Source organism: Vespa crabro, chromosome 15, assembly GCF_910589235.1.
Source record: "Vespa crabro chromosome 15, iyVesCrab1.2, whole genome shotgun sequence".
In the NCBI taxonomy this organism is placed as follows: Eukaryota; Metazoa; Arthropoda; class Insecta; order Hymenoptera; family Vespidae; genus Vespa; species Vespa crabro.
This window is the reverse complement of record NC_060969.1, coordinates 3,618,115-3,640,614: the sequence shown is the minus strand read 5'-3', so window position 1 is coordinate 3,640,614 and position 22,500 is coordinate 3,618,115. Positions and strand designations below refer to the sequence as shown.

General features: G+C 29.3%; 2 protein-coding genes across 11 annotated transcripts in view; one reads left to right on the top strand and one right to left on the bottom strand.

The window, feature by feature from the left end:
- The window catches only part of LOC124429291 (polypyrimidine tract-binding protein 1), a 422,552-nt gene that overhangs the window by 359,611 nt on the left and 40,441 nt on the right, over nt 1–22,500 (bottom strand). The gene's annotated exons all lie outside the window — the stretch shown is intronic.
- Nucleotides 9,005–17,212, top strand: LOC124429294 (venom carboxylesterase-6-like). 3 transcript variants are annotated; one of them, XM_046974384.1, is made up of 10 exons: nt 9,006–9,207; nt 10,025–10,154; nt 11,105–11,239; nt 12,197–12,356; nt 12,808–13,280; nt 13,653–13,821; nt 14,754–14,929; nt 15,347–15,494; nt 15,623–15,764; nt 16,526–17,212. In XM_046974384.1, exons 2-10 carry the CDS (start codon nt 10,032–10,034, stop codon nt 16,818–16,820), a joined length of 1,821 nt encoding a protein of 606 aa, XP_046830340.1. In that variant the 5' UTR covers nt 9,006–9,207; nt 10,025–10,031; the 3' UTR covers nt 16,821–17,212. The 3 variants fall into 3 exon arrangements, with proteins under 3 accessions (XP_046830341.1, XP_046830340.1, XP_046830339.1); XM_046974385.1 differs by lacking the exon at nt 10,025–10,154 and having other exon boundaries at nt 9,005–9,207; XM_046974383.1 differs by lacking the exon at nt 9,006–9,207 and having other exon boundaries at nt 9,749–10,154.

The window sequence follows — 22,500 nt, the reverse complement described above, 5'->3', positions numbered from 1 at the left end:
TGCAAGCATGATCGATTCTTCCGCACGAGATATTTTTCACGAAAAAGATATTTCTCGATGCAAAGACACGCGAGTTTGATCCATCCTATCTTTTTTCCTCTCTAACCCTTTTCCCTTCAACCTTTTTCCACGATCAGCGACTACATTACATTCTTCTTTTTCATTTTTCTTCCTCTTCTTCTTCTTTTTGTTCTCCTTCCTTTTCTTCATCTTCTTCTTTAGTTAAAAGTCAGAAACGACTTTGGAAAATTCCGAAATCAAAAGTTCTAGCTATGGTAAAATATTTCAAACTTTCTCTATAGACTTGCACATTCGTTGGTTGGACCAACACCATTTCATGTATGAATTTTTACTTCGAGTTTGAGTTTTATCAAAAATTCGACAATTTTTTCCTTATATCATGAATCGCGCGATTTTAATAAATTATTTAGATAAAACGTTCCTTAACATTATTCAGATCGGAGATTTCGTTAAATTTTATCCGATAATATAATATCTCATTGCATTCGATTGATCTTTGTAAATTGTTAAGGGGAAAAAAAAAAAAAGCAAAAAAAGAAAGAAAAGAGGAAAGGGAAAAAGAAACGATTATCATTATTATTATTATCATTGATCGTCGATAATATTATTATGATTAATATTAAGAAATTCTTAAGGAAAAAGAAAAAGAGAAAGAAAGATTATTATTATTATTATTATTACTATTATTATTATTATTATTATTATTATTATTAATAAATATCTTATATCTCTTTTTTTCTTTCTCTATCTCTTTTCATTGATCTATCTATCTATCCATTAATATATCTTATTTATCCTCTGATTAAATAATAAAAAAAAAAAAAAAAAAAAAAAAAAAGTAAAACAAAAAGTATTTTTTTTCTTTTTCTTTTTTTAATTAAAACTTTTCTTTTCCTTTTATATTCGTATATGTTAAATAAAGTGGATAATTAACGATGATAAATTTAATATAATTATATAGAGTTACATATATATATATATATGTACCATTTCTAGCGTATAATCCTATTTTGATCTCGCCATTTAAGATTAGATCGAGTTAGCTGAGGAAAGTGTTAATGAGGAGAAGAAAGAGAAGGAGAATGAGAACTTGGAGGCTGAGGAAGAGGAAGGGGAGGAGGAGGAGGAGGAGGAGGAGGAGGAGGAGGAGAAGGAAGGATTCGTGGTATTGTAGTAATAGAATAGTAAATACTTGATTAGCGTGTTAGTACACCCTAGTGATCGTTCCAAGAATGAAAGAGCGAGAGAAAGGGAAAGAGAGCAAGATCGATAGATAGATTGAGAGAGACAGAGAGAGATAGAGATAGAGAGAGAGAGAGAGAGAGAGAGAGAGAGAGAGAGAGAGAGAGATATCATAGTCTGTTGAGAGTAAACGAAACGAAGAAGGCAAAGAGAAGTCAAAAGGCATTGGTTTTTTCTTTTCAAACGTTACGTCGTCCACTCACGTGTTCCTTTCAATCTTTTTTCCTCCTCCTTTTCTTCTGAACGATTCTCCTTCTTCAATAATGATTCATAGCTCGTAACAACAACAACAACAACAACAACAACAACAACAACAACAATAACAACAACAACAGGAACAACAGGAACAAGAGAAAAAAAATGAAAGAAAAGAAATCAGAGAAAAAGAGAGATAGAAATTGAGAGAGAGAGAAAGAGAGAGAGAGAGGGAAAGAGAGAGATAGTCAATCGATCTCTTCCGTTATTACCTCTTCCTTTTCGCAAGGATAATGATACGGTCATTCTCAACGAATTGATCGAAGGCAACCTATTTCTCTTTCTCTCTTTCTCGCTCTGTCTCTTTCTTTCTTTCTCTTTCGATAGATCCTTCAACATCAGTTAGCGATCTTTAATACCACTGATCGAAATACGACATAGCAATGTCCACGGTTACCATCGTACGATCATATCCTTTTCTTGTTACGACATATAGCATATACTAACCTGTGCACACACATACAGATACATATATATATATATGTATATGTGTGTGTGTGTGTTTTGTATATATATATATATGTTAGTGAGTTAATGGATATTACGATTTCTATTCGTACCTTAGTCCCTTTTACCTTCATCGAACGAATCCTGAAAGAAGAGAAAGAGAAAGAGAGAGAGAGGGAGAGAGAGAGAGAGAGAGAGAGAGAGAGAGAGAGAGAGAGAGAGAGAGAGAGAGAGAGTTAGCTCGCAATCGAATCCTTTAAGAAAGAAAAGGAAAAAAGAGAGAAAAAGAAAAAAAGGAAGAACGAAATAAATAAAAATAAATAAAAGAAAATGAAAAGATGAAAAAGGATAAAAATCGAAGATCGAATTTACACTTAACTTTATTCATTCATCGTGAGCCGACAATTTTTCTTTCTTCCTTTCTTTCTTTCTTTCTTCTTCGTTAAAAGTAAAGACTTTCAAGGTAAGACTTCTTTTTGAATCTTTTTCAAGTTTGAAAATTCGTAGCCAATCGATTTTTACTATTCATAGGATAAATAGAACGAGAAAGAGAAAGAGAGAGAGAGAGAGAGAGAAACAGAGAGACAGAGATAGAGAAAGAGAGAAAGAGGGAGAGAGAGAGAGAGAGAGTTCGATATGGTTCGTGGGCGAACCGCGAAAACGAAATTCCCGCGGACAGGTTAATGGCAATATCATTATTGCAGACGGTCGTTATTCACTCTAACAAACTGTGGCCCACGATGCATTAATCTCCCGGGGCAATGCATCACCAGCGGCGCAGTGCTTTCTCGCGTTAGGAGAGAACCCTGTGCCGTGTTTTCTCCTAGCCCTTTATAGCTATGTTAACCGTTGGTAAGAGAAGGATAGAAAATTGCTAAAAAGAAGAAGGTAGAGAGAAGGAGAAGAAAAAAGGAGGGACGGATAGTCATACTCTTTTTTTCCTCTTCTTTTTTTTCTTTCTCTCTCTCTCTCTCTCTCTTTTCTATATTTTTTTTTTTTTTAATTTTATTTTATTCTCCATCCTCCTCGAAATTAGAACAAAATTTTCTTTCTCTTTCTTTTTCCCTTCAGAAACTTTAACTCCGTTTCTCATGGACTTCATCTCGTTTCATTTTTACATTAAAATAATATCATGTGTTAAATATGATATTAGTTATAAATGGTATACCATTAATATGTATTAATTATTATTATACAATATAGAGATTATATTGTTATGATATAATATAAATTATGTTATGTTATATATATTATTGTAAAAGTAATATCATTTATCGCTTATAGTATATTAAAGTATGAAATATATTTAAGGATATAAAAGTAAACTGATGAATATTTTTTTTTTCAATCATAATATCAAACAACAATATTCATTTAAATATATCGAGGAAATTTAATAAATATATAAAAAGTCTGTGGACGTTTAACTAAATTATAATGAAAATAATTATTCATTTATCTTTGCAAAATTTATTTGATATTTGTTTGTATATGAAAGATATATATGAGAGATGTTTATTATTATTATTATTAAAGGAAAGGAAATATTGTAGAAAGTAGAGATTAAGAGTAGAAATAAAGTACGTAATATGAGAGAGTAAAGAGGACATACTCGACTGCAATTCGTTATCCAAGGAGGATGTTCTCTCTTTCTCTCTCTCTCTCTCTCTCTCTCTTTACCTCTCTTATTTCTCCTTTTACAGTTTCCCGTGATGTATAGCCCATACGACGACTCGCACTTAGTCGACCGCGACAAATAGTCTCGTAATCTGACGCAGCTCGAGCATTTAACGCGACCAAGGAAATATATTCGAGTCTACGAGTATGTTTTTGAATTGCTATACAATCATAAACCGTATCTTATAGATAAATATTATTTATATGATTTTTCGTTAGATCACAATTTTCTTTGGTGTGATCATCGTGACTTCCAACTCGTTTCTTTTTTCTTTTTATTTTTTACAATTTTTTTGTTTTATTTTCATTAATTATTCTTCCATCCTTCGAGAAGATTAATCCGCGTGAAGTAAAGAAAAAAACAAAAAAAAAAAAAAAAAAAAAAAAAAAAAAAGAGAAAAAAGAAAAAAAGAACAAGAAAGAAAATTCTTATGAGTTTTATTCTCATTCGATCGAACACTTTTCTTCCATGACATCGAAATTTTCTATTCGTTTCTTCTGATTTTCTTTTTTTTTCTTTTTTTTTTTTTTTTTTTTTTTTTTTAAGAAATCCCATAAAAATAAAACCTCAACAAGGATCCCGGCAAAAGATTTTCGAACGTGCGCAACGACGCATTTTCATACTTCCACTCGTTCCTAGGAGATTCTGCTGCAAAATGCAGCTGATCATGCGAGATTTTACATCCGACTATTGTTTTCGAGTGCGTTTCCTCTATCGTCGTTCTTTTCCTCTTTCTTCTTCTTCTTCTTCTTCTTCTTCCTTTTTTGTTTTCCTTCTTTCGAATCGTGCTTCCTTCTTCCTTTTATTTTCCTCTCTTTTTCTTTTCTTTTCGTTTCTTCCTTTTTCTTTCTTTTCTTTTTTTCTTTTTCTTTTTTTTTTTTATCCGTCGTCTTATCGCACATTAAGACCGAAGAATGATAAAACTGATATAACGTTGTTTCATATTTTATCAGTATTTTTCATTTAAAATATCGTCACGAACGTCGAAACGCGTTTCTTCTCAAAATTGTTTTTTCAACGTTTCAATCAGATTTGTTCGTTCGACATACAAATTGAAAATATAAATATGCTCATCAAATATAGCTTTCACTTCGTCGAAATCATTCACGTTCGAAATATCATAAGTTTGAACGTTATATACGTGGCGCCAATCAAACATTGTTTTCACTTTTATCAGAATTTTATCTACGTTTGAAAATATAAAATCATTTCAATTAAATGTTATTCATTTAATATCTAGATCAAAGAAGTAAATTGTATTAAATCTTTCAAAAGGAAATATCGTTTAATTATCTAACTTTCGTAATCGCAAAAGGGGGAAAAGTAATAAGAAGGTAAGAAGGGGATAAAGGAGGTAGGGGAAATGGAATAAAGGGGAATTAGAATCGAAGAAGAAGGCATAACTAATGCCAAGAAGAGATATAAACGGCTCGGTAAACAAGGCGTAACTCGCGATGCTGATGTAGAGATTTCTCGTGGAAACGGACCGGAAATTCTCAGGGGAAGCTCCTTGTCAGGAAATTGTTAGGACTTCCGTTGGCAGAAGCAGATCCTTTGTCATGGTACCGACCGTATTACTGGCACCCTTTTAAGTTAGTAGTAATCTATATACACATATGTATATACATATATATATATATATATATAGAGTGATATATATATATATATATATATAGAGTGAGTCATGAAATTTTTTTTTTGTTCAAGACTTTCAACTGAAATATTTACGCTTTAATGCAAATTTTAAAAAAGATCTTTCCAATTAAAGTTTTCTAATTTCGTAGAGAAGATAAAAAATGTTCTCGTATGTGTGACAGTGATAATTTTTTTCTTTTTTCTTTTTTCTTTTTTTTTTTTTTGTAATGGTGTCATATACTTTTTATTGCATTAGTCAATGCAGTTTGACGTACTTTATAAAAGAAAAAAAACAGTATTAATCCGTGTATACCGAAATAATTATTATTTTAGTTTATATATTGATATGCAACCACGTAGAAAGATAAATATTGATAGTAAGAGAGTGGATTTTTTAAATTATCAAATACCAGTTTACGTATAATGATATAAGCTAAGCGTAAGATAAGTGAAAGCTAAGTGCAACGTAAGCGCAAAATAAGCATATAGTAAACGCAGAATAAATGCTTATAATGCATTTACTTAGCGTATTTGTTTCAAGTATTAAAAATTTTTACTTTTAGAAATATTCCCACACAATTGAAATATGCGTTTAATGGAGTAATTTGTTTATTAATTATTAATTAATTTATGTAATTTTTTATAAATCATTTGGAATTTGAATATTTTTTTTTCCCCGACTAAATCAGATGATTCTAGTAAGTAAGGATTTTTTCATGACAAATTGTTTATAACAAATTGTTAATTATTTATTAACAATATGTTGAAAAATTAGAGACGATTTTGCCCTTTAAAATGATACCCGATTCAAGATTCTACGATTTATAGTTCCTGAGATATTCTCATGCACAATTGATGAACGTTAACATTGATAATATAAAAAAGTAATTTGTTTATTAATTGTTAATTAATTTATGTAATTTTTTATAAATCATTTGGAATTTGAATATTTTTTTTTCCCCGACAAAATCAGATGATTCTAGTAAGTAAGGATTTTTTCATGACAAATTGTTTATAACAAATTGTTAATTATTTATTAACAATATGTTGAAAAATTAGAGACGATTTTGCCCTTTAAAATGATACCCGATTCAAGATTCTACGATTTATAGTTCCTGAGATATTCTCATGCACAATTGATGAACGTTACCATTGATAATATAAAAAAATAATTTGTTTATTAATTATTAATTAATTTATGTAATTTTTTTTATAAATTATTTGGAATTTGAATGTTTCTTTTTTTTTTTATTTTCTTTTCCCGACAAAATCAGATGATTCTAGTGCGTAAGGATTTGTTCATGACAAATTGTTTATAACAAATTGTTAATTATTTATTAACAATATGTTGAAAAATTAGAGACGATTTTGCCCTTTAAAATGATACCCGATTCAAGATTCTACGATTTATAGTTCCTGAGATATTCTCATGCACAATTGATGAACGTTACCATTGATAATATAAAAAAATAATTTGTTTATTAATTATTAATTAATTTATGTAATTTTTTTTATAAATTATTTGGAATTTGAATGTTTCTTTTTTTTTTTATTTTCTTTTCCCGACAAAATCAGATGATTCTAGTGCGTAAGGATTTGTTCATGACAAATTGTTTATAACAAATTGTTAATTATTTATTAACAATATGTTTAACAATTAGAGACGATTTTGCTCTTTAAAATGATACCCGATTCAAGTCTCTACGATTTATAGTTCCTGAGATATTTCCACATAAATGGAAGGCGTTTACGTTGACACACTGACCTACATAATTTCATTCAATTTAAGGTAGTGACACACTGACCTATATAAATTTCAAGAATTTACTACTACTACTACTAACGTTACTACGAACAGCTGTAACATATAAATTATGAATGAAAATCTTTCGAAGACGATATCTTCTGAACGAAAAATCGTAGAGACTTGATTCAAACACCATTTTCAAGTATAATTTGTCCTTTATTTATTTAAACATTCCAATAATATTGTTATAATAAAATGGATTTTGTTAATAATTTTTTAAATTGAATATTTTTCTTTTCTTTCGTAATGAGGACATAAACACAATGAAATCATGAAAATTTTCATTATAATTATGAAAATTTTAATTTGTTTATTTAAAATTAGTAATAAAAGATCTATTAATAATTTCCAACGTAAAAAATAGAAAGATCAAAAACACGAAAGACTTTTCCCTTCGTATATAAGATGATATAACTGTGAAATATTTTTTGAAGTAATAATTTAACGACACACATTGGTTAATATTTTTTTTTTTTATAGTGAATGTCAAGTTGTATTCGTCTGTGCGATTAAAAAAATATGATTTCAAATAAAAAAAATTCAATTGAGCTATTGTCTTATATTGTCCTTCGGCTAGAAAAAAAATGATTACTGTTATATTACGAATTTTTTCGTACCATACGACTTTTGTGTACAGTTTTTTTTTTTTTTTTTTTTTTTTAACAAGCGAAGAAAAGAAAAAAAACAGAAGTAAAAAAAGAAAAAAGAAAACATTCGGTTATTTTGTTTCAAGACGATTTTCACACTTGGAAATTATCATCTGTAATTTATGCACCTGTAATTTTATGATAATAATTGAATCGGATCGTATCGAAGAGAAGTTCAAATCGGATTAAATTATGAATGATTAAAAAAAAGTTGAATATATAATAAAACATACAATATATATATATATATATATATATATATTATGTATTGAACGTTGATATAATTCATTAGCATTAAAATTAGATTTATATGGATTTATATATGTACATATGTATATGCGTCAACATATTTTATAAATTGTAGGCACGTAAATATTTGATTATTTTAATTTGTTGACGTTTTGTTAAACACCGTTTAAAATTTTTTTGTTTTTTGTTTTTCTTTTTTTTTTTATGTTTGAAAGTATTCATACATTATTACACAAAACGTGTTCGTTTTTGAAAATTGCATATACGTTAGAGGAAAAAAAAATAAATAATAAAGATAACAACAAATATATTGCTTATCATCGTTTTGTCGAATTTAAATGTCTACATAAATTTAAATGTCTTACGTTATCTCTTCCTGCTTGTTATTTTCCAGGAATACGACATTAAACAATGTAGTAAACAAGAGAGAGAGAGAGATTATACGACTTGAACAAAACGATTTATATATACTATGTAAAGACTTATATGTATTACAATGACAAGAAAGGAGAATTTTTTCATCATATTTCCTTATCAGAACATTTAACAATATCGTTATCAAAGTCTATAAATATTTAATCTAGGATTTTAATGGAATGATCGTAGAACATACACATTTAATTTTATGATGACATTTATAATATTAGATATAATTCACGGTCAATTACACAATGAAGAAAATCGTTGAAACGTTTATGTCAATGTTTTCATCATTCTATCCCATTTTATCAATTACAATTTTAATGTTTCTTTTTCTTTATCGTATTTGTTATATGTATAGCATTAGTAGTTGTCATCCATTATGTCTAAATAAAGGAAACACACACACACACACACACACACACACACACGCACGCACACATATACACAAATTATCGTTTCGAGCAAAAGATTGAGCCAATGTACTTTGACATTTCGGCCAAATAGGTCGGTTATTATTTCCGGGCACAAACTTCTGATCTTAATTGTACAGAATATAAAAGAATATTATACTCGTGGACGTTAAGGTGAGGTAGGGGGAGGGAAACAAGAGGAGATTTTCGATCGCTTCATATATATATATCAATCATATATACAATCAAAATTCCGAATCAACACGTAAAATGATTATATCGAACGTATGTATCGTAGAAGAGACATAGTAAATATTGAGAGAATATATATGTGTCACAAGTGATATACATTAAAACGTCAAACGTCAACGACGTAGGATACACGGATAACAGGTTTGTTCTCTTCTTTAATAGAGAATCATACGATCGTTTAAAACCTTTGTAATATCTTTTTTAACGTACGTACATATGTACGTTATACGCTTACGAGAAATTAAGATCAATCGTATAGATAAAGAACGTTTGAACGATGTAACGTCTGACATTTGAACGACATTATTAAGTGTTATAAAGAAAATCGTAAAGCCATAAGGAAACTTTCAATTTGGTATTATGAATTCCTATCGTATGATTTATATATTTGATAAACAAAGAAAAAAAAAAAAAAAAAAAAAAAAGAGAAAAAACAAAAATAAGAAATAGCAAGCCTTCGTTTGATTTATTTCGAGTTAAGGGTTCTCGTATCTCGAGAGAAACGTGTGAAACTATAACGCAATCGACGGATACCGTCGGAGAAGTCGGGGAACCTATCAAGGACCTTTAACCCCTACGCTCGGGATATTAACTCCGGCATTTATATATATAAATATATATACATATATATATATATATATTTTTTTTTTTTTCCATAGTGGAAAACTCGAAAACGAATACGATCATCATCATTCCTGCGCAGTCTGTTTATGCGCACGTTGCTTGCTCTGATTCTAGTATTATGTTACGTAATTAAAAGTTTCGATGTTTCCATCCATTTTGTTTCACTCAGTCGGTATGATCTTGTTCATTCGCTACGAACATAACGGAACGATACGTTGTCGTATATATCTCCATATTAGATTTTTAATTTTTATATAATGTTGCCCGAAGGATTTGCCATTTTATTATTATTTTTAACGGTGATACTCGCTATCGATTTTGAAAATATCGATAGATCTCCTATGATCGAGACGAAGTTTGGATCGATCGTTGGAAAATGGACGAAGAGTTCGCTTGGATTAAACATTGCCACTTTTCTTGGTATACCGTATGCGGAACCACCGATTGGTGATCTAAGATTTCGTGTATGTATTACGAATTATTTCATTATGACAATTTATAAATCCAATTGAATATATAAAATATATTGTTCAAATTTTATAAATGATTAATTTACGATAGTAACTATAATAAGGATAGGATAATTTTGTTTTTAGGTATAATAAATTTATATTAAAGTTTTCATTGGTCAATGAAAAAATTGTAACTTGTACATTTATAAAAGAGATTATTACGTCTGGTAAGGGGATAAAAAAGAAAAGATAATAGATAATTAAAATATATAATTGAGATTATGTTTTTTCGATAAAAATTTTCAAGCAAATTAATGTGCATATTTTTGTTTGAAGTATAACCGTTTTATATAAAATTTTCGTAGCCAATGAAAAAATAGTAACTGTATATTTATAAGAGAGAGAGAGAGAGAGAGAGAGAGAGAGAGAGATTAGTTTGGTTGAAAAAAAAAATAATTAATTGATAACAGACGAATTTTTTGATTGATAATAGAGAAACTTTCTAATAGATAAATCTTGTTTAAAGTATACCCAGTGTATATGTATCTATGTTGTACGTGGAAAAAAGATAACAGGTGATTAATGATAAATGATTTAAAAAAAGAACTGTCAAATAGGTAATTTCTTTTTGTTATGTATCTATTTATATATTGTTATGTATATATATATATATATATATATATATATATATATATATATATATATGTATACATTACAAGTAAAAAAATAATAATTGTCTTTAGACGGAAATAGTCTAATAATTTAGCAAATAAATGATTAATCAAATACGGATTACTTCTGATAGAAATATTTTAATAAATAAAAAATAATTCTTATTTATAATTATACGCAATATATCTACCATAGGATATCGTAAAAAAAAAAATCATATCAACGTGGATTAAACATAAATAAAAATTAATTGCGCATTATTCCGTCAATGATATATTATTCTTTTCTAGGAACCAAGAGCTTGGAATAATACATGGGACGAATTAGAAGCTAAATATGATACTATGCCGTGCCTACAACTCATCGAATTTAACACGATAATTGGCTCGGAGGATTGTCTTTATCTGAACGTCTACGTGCCAGCGGTAATATTACAAAAAAAAAAAAAAAAAAAAAAATAGAAGTACGAAACAAAATCAAAAAAAAAAAAAATATGTGGATCTTTGAAATGCATACGTCAATTCTTATCTAAGTGTTTAAAAATAGAGAATAGAGAGAAAAAAAAATATATATATATATATATTTATATAAACGTGGGAAAATAAAAAGAAAAAAAAAAAATACAACGACGAGAATAAGAACAGCAATTATTACAAGTATTACTACTACTATTACTACTATTACTACTATTACTACTATAATAATAACAACAACAACAACAGCAACAACAACACAACCATAACAACAACGAGATACAATAACAACAACAAGAAAAATTGCATAGATCTCTTGAATTGTTCACAAGTATCCGATCATCAATCATGAAAGCATGAATACGGACGGATCGATTTCAATATCACTCGTTGCCTGGGCTAGGTGTACTCCGTTGAAAATCGTTTTATTTCAAACTAACGTGGTTTAAAGTCCGTGTTTACACAAATATCATGAATAGGGTCCGTCGACAAAATTTGTTTCCAAGTGCACCGTACCGAAAACAAATTTTCCGGCTCTTTCGAAAATGGAACACGAGCTTGATTAAGCCCCAAGGTTGTATTATCACGTGATTTAATTAAATGTAAACGAGTCAAGGTTGGCAATGCTGTCATTCGCCACATATTTAGCCACTTAACGATACATCTCTCTGAGCATCGTATATAATACACATATACGTATCGTACGCATATAAATATATATATATATATATATATATATATATATATACATATATATGTGTGTGTGTGTGTATGTATGTATATATATATGTATCATGTCTATAAATATTTTTATATTTATAGATAATAAATATTTATGATTACACGTTTCTTTTACAATGCCATATTTACAATGCTAAAAGTTTATACAATTATTTTCGATGATTATAGAATCAACGTCAGGAAGAAAATACTAAACATCCTGTATTGGTATTTATTCATGGTGGAGCATTTAATATAGGTAGCAACAATAGTACAATCTTCTCGGCGACTTATTGGGCCGATCAGCAAGTTATACTAGTCGTCTTAAATTATCGATTGGGTCCTTTAGGTAATGATCCATGAATACGTGATAGAAATTGAAAGTTTTTCTTTTTTCAGAAGGAGTTAGACAAAAGTTTCAGGAGGGAGTAGGATGGGGAAAGGAGGGTTCAAAAGTTCTTAGGTTTTTTTTTTTTTAAATCAATTTACTCCCATTTCGTGAGGCTATTATTCGGGCTTTTTAGTTGGGCCATGCAGTTTTGCAAAAGCTGAACTTGTGGTTTGTCGATCTAAAAAAAAGAAGAAAAGGCGAAAAGAAAAAGTAAAAGAAAAGAAGTATAATTTTACTTTTAACATCGCTTAAGAACTTTTCAACCGTTCTGTCTTCTGAAAAAGAAGAAAAAAAAGAAAAAAGAAAGAAAAAAAAATATAGAAAAAAGAGAAAAAAGGAGAAAAGATATTAAAGGTCATTAAGATAATTAATGATTTAAGATTTTCAAAAGTTGAATATCTTGTTTTAGGATTTTTTAGTTTGGCCAGTTGTGCCTCGCCTGGTAATTATGGATTGAAGGACATAACGATGGCCTTGAAATGGGTGAAAGAAAACATTGAAAGTTTTGGCGGTGATCGTAATTCTGTTACATTGATGGGACAAAGCGCTGGTGCAGCAGCGGTACATATTTTAACTTTATCGAAGAAAACTGAAGGTCTTTTTGATAAATATATATTACTCAGTGGTTCTGCATTGGCGACTTGGGCAGTACATCCAAAACATATTATTAGAAAAATATCGAAGAACATGGCCGATGATCTTGGTTGTTTGAAAAAATTCAATACAACGTTTGATGATAATGTTACCGAGATTAATGATAATCTTAAAGAGAAATATATTTATGAAAATTACAATAATATCTTTATTAATTACGATCAAGAAATAATTGATTGTATGAGATCATTGGATGCCAACAAGATTTTAATGGATCTTTCCTATATCGTAAAAAAAATTTCATCTTTCATTATTATCCAATTGTCATTGGTATCAACGAATGAACACGTTTATTTGTACGAATTAATAATGATATGTTAAGATTTATTCATTTCTAATGATCTTTAATTGATAAATTACGAAGTTTTAATTTTATAACAATGAATATTTTTTTTTCTTTCTTTCTTTTTTTTTTATATATATAAACGGATCATAAATGTATATACATATATATATATATATATATATATATATATATATATATATATATATATATATTTAAAAGTGAACGTGTTAAAATGTCGGAGTACTAATGACATGACGATTAATCTTGATACTGATTATATTTTTCTAATATAATTATTATATGCTCGTTTTTAGTATTTCCAACATAAGTATGAATATTGCTTTTTTGGACCAACAATTGAGGAAGAATCCAGTGACGCCATTTTAACGATGTATCCTATGGAAATTATAAAAAAACAACTTTTTCGCGACATACCCTGTATAATAGGAGTCGTCCAGGATGAAGGTTTACTCAAGACATTTGGTAAAACTTCTTCTTCTTCTTCTTCTTCTTCTTCTTCTCCTTCTTTTTCCATTTCTATTTCTATTTCTATTTTATGTTTCTTCCTTTTCTTATTTTTATTATTACTATTATTACTGAAACTGAATTCTTCACGTGTTTTTTTATAATTATCTCGGTAGATTAATAAGTACGAATTCAATTTGACTTTCGAATGAAATCTCTAAAAAAGCAAAGGGGTTGTTAAAATGGCCCTCGCGGCGACCCGAAGATGTCCGTCACTTAAAAAAAAAGAAAAGAAAAAAAAAAAAAGAAAGAAAAAGAAAAGAAATAGGATGAATCGCAATTAGAATGCACATGGATTATTAGCGTTAAAGGGATTTAATTTAAATTTCTTTAAATTTCAATTGAAATATTTCAATTAATTAATTATTTATCATTTTATTTATTATATTTTATAATTTAATTATATTATTTATCAAAGTATTTTAATTTAAATATTTCTAAGAAACAAAATCATTATCTTTTACTTATAAATAATATTACAATGTATTATTATTTATTCATTAATGTAATAAATCTGTAAATTGTTTCTTGACAATATTTCAATTAAAATTTGTTTCTTCGACTTAAGTACGTTAATATCAATATATATATATATATATATATATTTTTTTTTTCACAAAGAATTACGAGCTGAATCAATTAACAATAATAAAAAAATATGATTTCATTATGTACATATATATATATATATATATATATATATATATATATATATATATAAATTAGTCGAACTTGACCCTCGTATAGACGTCTTTCTAATATAATATAACTTTAATGACGAAAACATAATTCTCGCAATTTTTATTACTTTTGACCTTTGATATTATTTATTATTATTTTTTTTTTTTTTTTTTTTTTTTTTATTGTCTTTTCCTTTTATTTTTATTCAGATTTTCACGGCGATTCGAAGAAAGTGATGACTTTTATGAATAATTTCGATACGTTATTACCAGGATTTTTAGAAGTTCAGGATGTTATTAACAATGTGGATAATTTTACGAGAGCCATAAAAGATTTTTATTTCGGCGAGAACGGTACTAACACTCTATTAAAGAATATCACTAAGGTGAGTATATAAAAACATTAGATTTATCGAAAAAATCGTTTGCCTATTTTATTTATTTATTTATTTAAACGTAATTACATTCTAATCAAGTAAACTTTTTATGTTAAATATACGATGGGCCCAAAAGTTTCGACACTTGTAGTTCTTACGATTTGCAGGAAGAAAAAAATAAAAAAAAGAAAAAGAAAAAGTAAAAGAAAAAGTAAAAGAAAAAAGAAAATTAATCCAAGTCTCGAAAAGGAGTTATCGTGAAGATATGAAAATAAGAGAAATTATAAAATAAAAAAAAAAAAAAAAAACAAAAAACAAACATATGCTTATATCTACGTATCGCTTTATTATTATTATTATTATTATTATTATTTCTTTTTTTTTTTTCTTTTTTTTTTTCCAAATATTACCTCTTTTAATTTTCAGATGACAGGTGACGGTCTAATCACATGGTCGACGTATAAAACTGTTGAATATTTATCGAAAGTCATGAAATCGAATTTATTTTTCTATTGTTTCGCTTATTCCGGCACATTTAGTAGCAGATTGAAAAATGGCACTCGAGTATCTTACGGTAAAAGTGTTCTATTATGTATTCGCATAAAAAATATTTTCGGTTTTTCTTTCTTTCTTTTTTTTTTCTTTTTTTCTCTTATAGATGCGTACGTAATTTAACGCAATTGACAAGATCTATTTTGATAGGTGTCAATCATGGGGACGAACTTAATTATTTCTTTCCTATGTTGAACAAAGAGTATGAATCATTGATACCGTTAAATACTGAGAGCGATAATACCATGATCAATATAATGACGGAATTATGGTCGCATTTTATGAGAACAGGGTAAGAAATTTATATTCGATTTAATCGTAAGAATTGAAAATCTAAGAATAATTAGAATCGATATCAATTCGAAGAAATTAATCTTACAAAAGTGTATAGTTATTGTTTTCGTCATTATTTTTTTTTTTTTTTTTTTTTTTTTTTTTCGTTATTCTTTTCTCAACACAAAAACAAATGAAAGGAAATAATTAGGTCGAATACGATCGAATTGAAAGGAAATTGATCGATCAAAAGTACGATCATAATTAAAATAATTAAAATCCAAATGAATTCTAGTTAAAGTAATTAATCAATCCATAAGCGTAATCGTTGTTATCGATTGATTATTTCTTGTTGTTTTTTTTTTTTTCTTCTCTTTCTAATTCGAGGCAAAGATAATTGACAGAGAACAAAAAATTGGATGTTCGATAAAAAAAAATTCTGACAAAGTAATAAGTCAAAAGAGTCATCATGATTAAGTTAAAAAAAGAAATAATAAGATAATAATAAGAATTTGATCGTATTAGAGGAGAAATTAATTATCGATCGTGAATATTATTATCGTTATATTACTGACGTACATACATACACACATACATAAATATATACATACATATATACATACATACGTATATAGATATACGGAAGGAACGCATAGAACGAATGTATATAGTTCAACCATATATGTAACTTAACGTTCAACGTTATCAACGTTGGCAGAACATTCGATCGACTATAATCCAGATGATCCTTGGATCCTAATCGCTATTACGTATTTACAGGGTGCCGAGTACTTGGAGTACACCCAATTGGCCGGCGTATCGTTATCATCATGAATACATGCTTTTCAATGGTTCAAAAGATGTTTATGTGACGATAGAGAAAAATTATTATCTTACGGATAGAATGAAATTTTGGGATAATTTAATGTATAATCATAATGACAAATTTAATGAATGGTATTTAGATGACAACGAGATGGAAGAAATCAAACAAACGAATCGTGGATATCGTTTTAGTACGATCGAATATATTTATTTATTAATTATATTAACCAATATCATACTATCAGTGTGATACTGATTCAGATCATTTTTTAAACCTAATATATATATATATATATATATATATATATATATATATTCTTCTATATCTATCTTTCTTTTCGTCTTGTTAGTAAAGAATTGAGCCGAAAGTTCCTAGATGTGCCGATAGTTCCTTAAGGTGGGTCAAAGGTTACATTGGAACAATCATAGAAACTTTTCTCTTTTTTTTTATATCAAGCCATGAAAGATTTCAATATGGAATAAATGACGTTTATAATTATTTTTATAATTTTTGGCCCACACTTGTAGAAAATTAGATAGATCAATTGATGTGTTCATTATTAGTTTATAATTAAATAATTAGATACGCTTATATTGTTTGATAATAATTAATCAAATAAAATATTAATTAACTTATCGAAATATTAATATTTGTTAATTAGAAATTTTCTAATTTCTATATATATATATATATATATATATATATATATATATATATATATATATATATATATATAAATATGTATATATATGTATGTATACATTAAATAAATAAAAAAATAAGGTTATAGAGAATTAAAAAATAATCGATCATTCAATTCCGTTCAATGCTCTAATTAACAATAGTTTGGTCAACGAGAATCGACATTTGGTATCGAAATAGATTTGCCAATGCTGACAGTTCTCTCTCTCTCTCACTCTTACTCATACAATAGCATAGATCTAACACAATAGTAATGTGACGCTGAGTTCGATAGCCATGTTCGTGGTATTGCTCGAAATGTGACAAGCAAACAGATTCTATTTTGTGGGTACTTAATTAGTGTTTAAATATGTGCTGTTAGGAAGTATCATTTCGAATGTTGTACCAATATATATATATATAAATTTCACATATCTACATATATATATATATATATATATATATATATATATATATATCTTTCTCTCTCTCAAAATACACGTGTAAGCACGTATGAAGATAATTAACACAATCAAAACAATTCGTTCATGCACGTTAACACTTAACGTCCGTGAAATGGTCAATCTAATCTCGAACCAACTAATTGAAGAAAATCAAATTAATTTGTCAATTTATAACCCACGTAACTAAAATTCTCTTTAATCGCAAATAAATAGATATACGGATAGATAAATAGACAGATAATTATTTAGAAGAATTTTAAGTATTTTTTCTTTTTCCATGATCAATTAATTTATTATTGCTTATTAACATTTATTTTTCGTAACGATAGAAACAATTAGAATAGCATACTTTTCTTTTTATCATTTGATTTGGTGCCTTCCTTTTCTTTTTTTTCTTTTTTTTTTTTTTGAACACCATTTTCAACGCCATAGACATTCTATCGCTCATTTTAAACTCACCAAAATTCCAAATAATTTTGCGATAGGCTATATTTTCTAAAGATCTTATATACTAATTTATATACCTAAATATATATATATATATATATATTTCCTTTTTTTAATTCAAATCGATAAGAAAAAAAAGAAGAAGAGAAATATAAAAACAAACTTAATTCGCGTTGATATAATGCAATATAAATCCGAAGTTTAATTCGTTTATTCGAAGTTATTCGTATTTAATTTTACAGTTACATCGTAAGATTGCAAGATAAAAAAACAGAAAGAGAGAGAAAAAGAGAGAGAGAGAGAGAGAGAGAGAGAGGGAGGGAGGGAGAGAGAGAGAGGGAGAAGTAGTTCTCCTTCAGCAAATACAGCAGCAAAGAGCGTAATACCGGTACGAGATATATCCCATGGGATAGGGAACCGTCTCGTTGGCCTAACTGTACGGGGCTAATAAACGAAAGGCATAATGAAATTCGCTCGAAATAAAGTTCACCGTGGAGGAGAGTTAACGCATATATAAAATATGCAACATTCAGTTTCGTTACTTCCTACGGCCGACGTCCCTGACGTGCTCTCGAAGAAATTAATCATCTACCTTCCCCTTTTAATCCATTCTCTCTCTCTCTCTCTCTCTCTCTCTCTCTCTCTCTCTCTCTCTCTCTCTGTGCCTCTTTCTATCTATCTATCTATCTATCTATCTATCTATCTATCGTTTTGTTTTTCTTCTTTTCCTTTTTTACTTTTTATTATATATTGAAAGAGAGAGAAAGAGAGAGAGAGAGAGAGAAACATTCTTAGTTTATCAATATAATTCGATATAAAATACACGTGATATAATAATTATATTAGTAATAATATAGAAATTAATATGGTTATTTCAGTAAATGTTATCTAATCTCTTTGTTTCGATCCTTTTGTTCTTCTTCCTTTTCTTTTCTATTTTTTTATTATATATTCAAGGAAGGAAAGAGAGAGGAGTGGAAATAGAGATGGAAAAATGTTCTTAGCCTTATCAATATAATTTGACATAACGACATATAAGCACATAAATAATAATGATATTGATAATATAAAATTTTTAATATGGTTACTTTTGTAAGTGTTATCTAATCTCTCTCTCTCTTTCTCTCTTTCTCTCTCTTCTTCATCCTCTTGTTTTTTTTTTTTTCTTTTACTTTTTTACTTTCTATATTATATACTGGAGTAGGGAGAGAGAGAGAGAGAGAGAGAGAGAGAGAGAGAGAGAGAGAGAGAGGGCTGTTATGTATTTATTTTCTTTGCTTTTTTTTTTTCTCTCGAAAAGCTAGATAAGAGGACGTTAAAAGATAGAATAATAGTGTATCGTACGCGGAAGAGAAAACAATTTTTTTTTCTTTTTTTTTTCTTTTTTTTTTTTTTGACAGAAAAAAGAAACAGGCCGTATTAGTAAATTCTTACTAATTTTTTTTTTTTTAACTCGCACGTAAAAAAGAAATTCGCTCATGAAAAGAGATAAAAAGTCAAGAAAACAGTGGGAGAGGGAGAGAGAGAGAGAGAGAGAGAGAGAGAGAGAGAGAAAGCGAAATAGATAGAGAGAGATGAATAGAATCGGAGTAGACTCATTGATTGACGATTTGCATAGACAAATAAGTTCGAACTCTGATGAAGTTCACGTGAACAAATTGTTTGTTCAGCACAGTTGTACAATTGTTTTTCGAGTGGTTTTCGCACTAAAACGGGTTACGTTGACGAAGGCTAAGCCTAGTTTACGTACTCTCTCTCTCTCTCTCTCTCTCTCTCTCTCTCTCTCTCACTCTCTAACTCTCTTGCTCATAGCACTTCTCTCTTTTGGTACTTCCGTTGGCCAAGTGTTTACCTTCGACACGGATATCATTCTTCCGATTGAACGATTTCTCACCGCCAATTTCCTTCGTTAGTTCGTGTCGAGCTATCGAAAAACGTGTAATTTCTTTAATCTTCACGATGAATATAATATTTATGATAAATTTTAATCGGTTCTTAGCTCGATTATGCTTTAATAAGGATTAGAAAGAAAAAGAAAACTCGATAAAAGTACTCCAAACGATTGTGACTGTATGAAGAAGAAAGTAAGAAAGAAAGAAAAAAAAGAAAAAAAAGAGAAAAAAAAATAAAAGCAACAAAAAGAAAAAAAGAGTAAACAAAGAAAAGTAAAAGAGAAAAAAGAAGATGAGCAAGTTATAATAGGGGCCAATAAATTAAAAGTACGTAAAATTGTACTTTCTTTTATTTAAATTAATTCATATCGAGAGTATATCAAAGCTCGCTGGATTATTCAGAGATTGAAAAGATAATAATTATGAGTATAGGTAGGAAAGGAGAAGGGACAGGGATGGAGGGAGATGCAGATATGCAGTTGAAGATATGCAATAGAGAGGCTAGGGACATTCGTCGTCGTTCCGGCCTTTCGCCGTGCGCAAAATGCAAATTGAGAAGCATCGATTACGAGAGGGATGCGTGATGGTCGTCGTCGTCGTCGTCGTCGTCGTCGTCGTCGTCGTCGTCGTCATCGTCGTCATCGTAGTAGTAGTAGTAGTAGTAGTAGTAGTAGTAGTAGTAATAGTAATAGTGGTAGTGGTCGTCATCGTCGTCGTAGTCGTAGTCATAGTCGTACTCGTCGTGTCGGATGACATCGTCGTCGGTCATAGGTCGAGTACGCCCGAGGGAACGCGAGAGGCCACGCGAACTGGTGCTGGTACAATGCGCTAATGCGACATATTGTTCGAGCTGGCAAAAATTGCCCCTCGTTACGTGCGTTCACAATGCCAGCTAGTCGTCGTCTGTACCCAGTACTAAATGTGTGTGTGTGTGTGTATGTATATATATATATATGTATATGTGTGTGTATATGTATTATATATAGATACCAGTTACAGTAGCACTTGTCAGAGTAGTAGCACCTCCACCGTCACCTCCATCGTCATTCTGTCGATAGTACCTTTCGAAATTACACCAACTATTCCCACAGCATTGCCTGTCTCACTCTCTATTTCTATCCTCTCTCTCTCTCTCTCTCTCTCTCTTTGTCTTTCTTTCTCTCTTTTTATCATTGTATCAAGTACATAGAAATCGGTCAACGTAGTAGATTTGGACGATTTTTTACAAAGAAACAATGAATTTTGCCAGAGGCAACTCTCGATCGAATCTATAGGATAAATGTTTTCACTTTTTATACTCTTTTCTCCTTTCTCGTCCATCGTAGCCGATGTCACCCTTTTTCTTTTTTTTTTTTTTCACACACACACACACATATACATACATATACATACACATACCACATTTTTGTGTATGTGTGTATATCTGTTAAGCCCTTTATTCATTCTCTCTCTATATATATATATATATATCTTTGTGTGCGCGTATATGTGTGTGCTTTCATTCGAGAAAGCCTTTTATACATAAAAGTCAAATTTACCTTTAACTATAGGTAAGGGTAGAATTTCTTTTCAACAGAAGCTAATCTCTCTCTCTCTCTCTTTCTCTCTCTTTCTCTCTTTTTTTCGTCTTTTTTTCATTTTTCCTTCTTTCTCTCGTTTTCTTTTTTTTTTTTTAATAATTCGATATTAATATTAAATGATATGATTAACTATGTATATAGTTATGTCTGTTCTAACGTGTATTATCTATGTACATATATATATGTTAGTAATAGTTAAACAGGGCGAGTAAGATAGATAGATAGATAGATAGATAGATAGATAGATAGATAGATAGATAGATAGATAGATAGATAGATAGATAGATAGATGGATGGATAGCTAGATAAATAGTTAGAGGTAGAGAGAGAGAGAGAGAGAGAGAGAGAGAGAGAGAGAGAGAGAAAATTCGAGGAGCACCGGTGATGCCCGTAGACATCGAAAATTCGATTAATTGGTAAGCGAAGCTACCTCCCAAGGCCGCCGTCTGACGTCTTACACCAAGACGGTAAAGTCGGTCTAGAGACGAGGGTTATAGCATTACCGTATAATCTGTTGTATCCCCATGACGAGAAAGAGAGATGAGAGGACTGAGATGGAGAATGTTGGTGGAGGGGAGAGGGGCGGGGATAAGGGCTGCTGTGGATCTAAGGAAGTCTGTAAACGTTGCATGGCTTTCAGGTAGCAGATGCAAACCTTCTTCGATATGAGAAAATGAATATTTCAGAGTTATTCAGAGTGAACATGTATGTGTGTACATCGTCTGTATGTGTTATCTCTCTCTCTCTCTCTCTCTCTCTCTCTCTCTCTCTTACTCTTTATTACACTTTACGTATGTGCGTATGTGCGAGAAAGAGAAATAGAGAATGTTCTCACCGAATTTACTCTAATCTCACATCTACACCT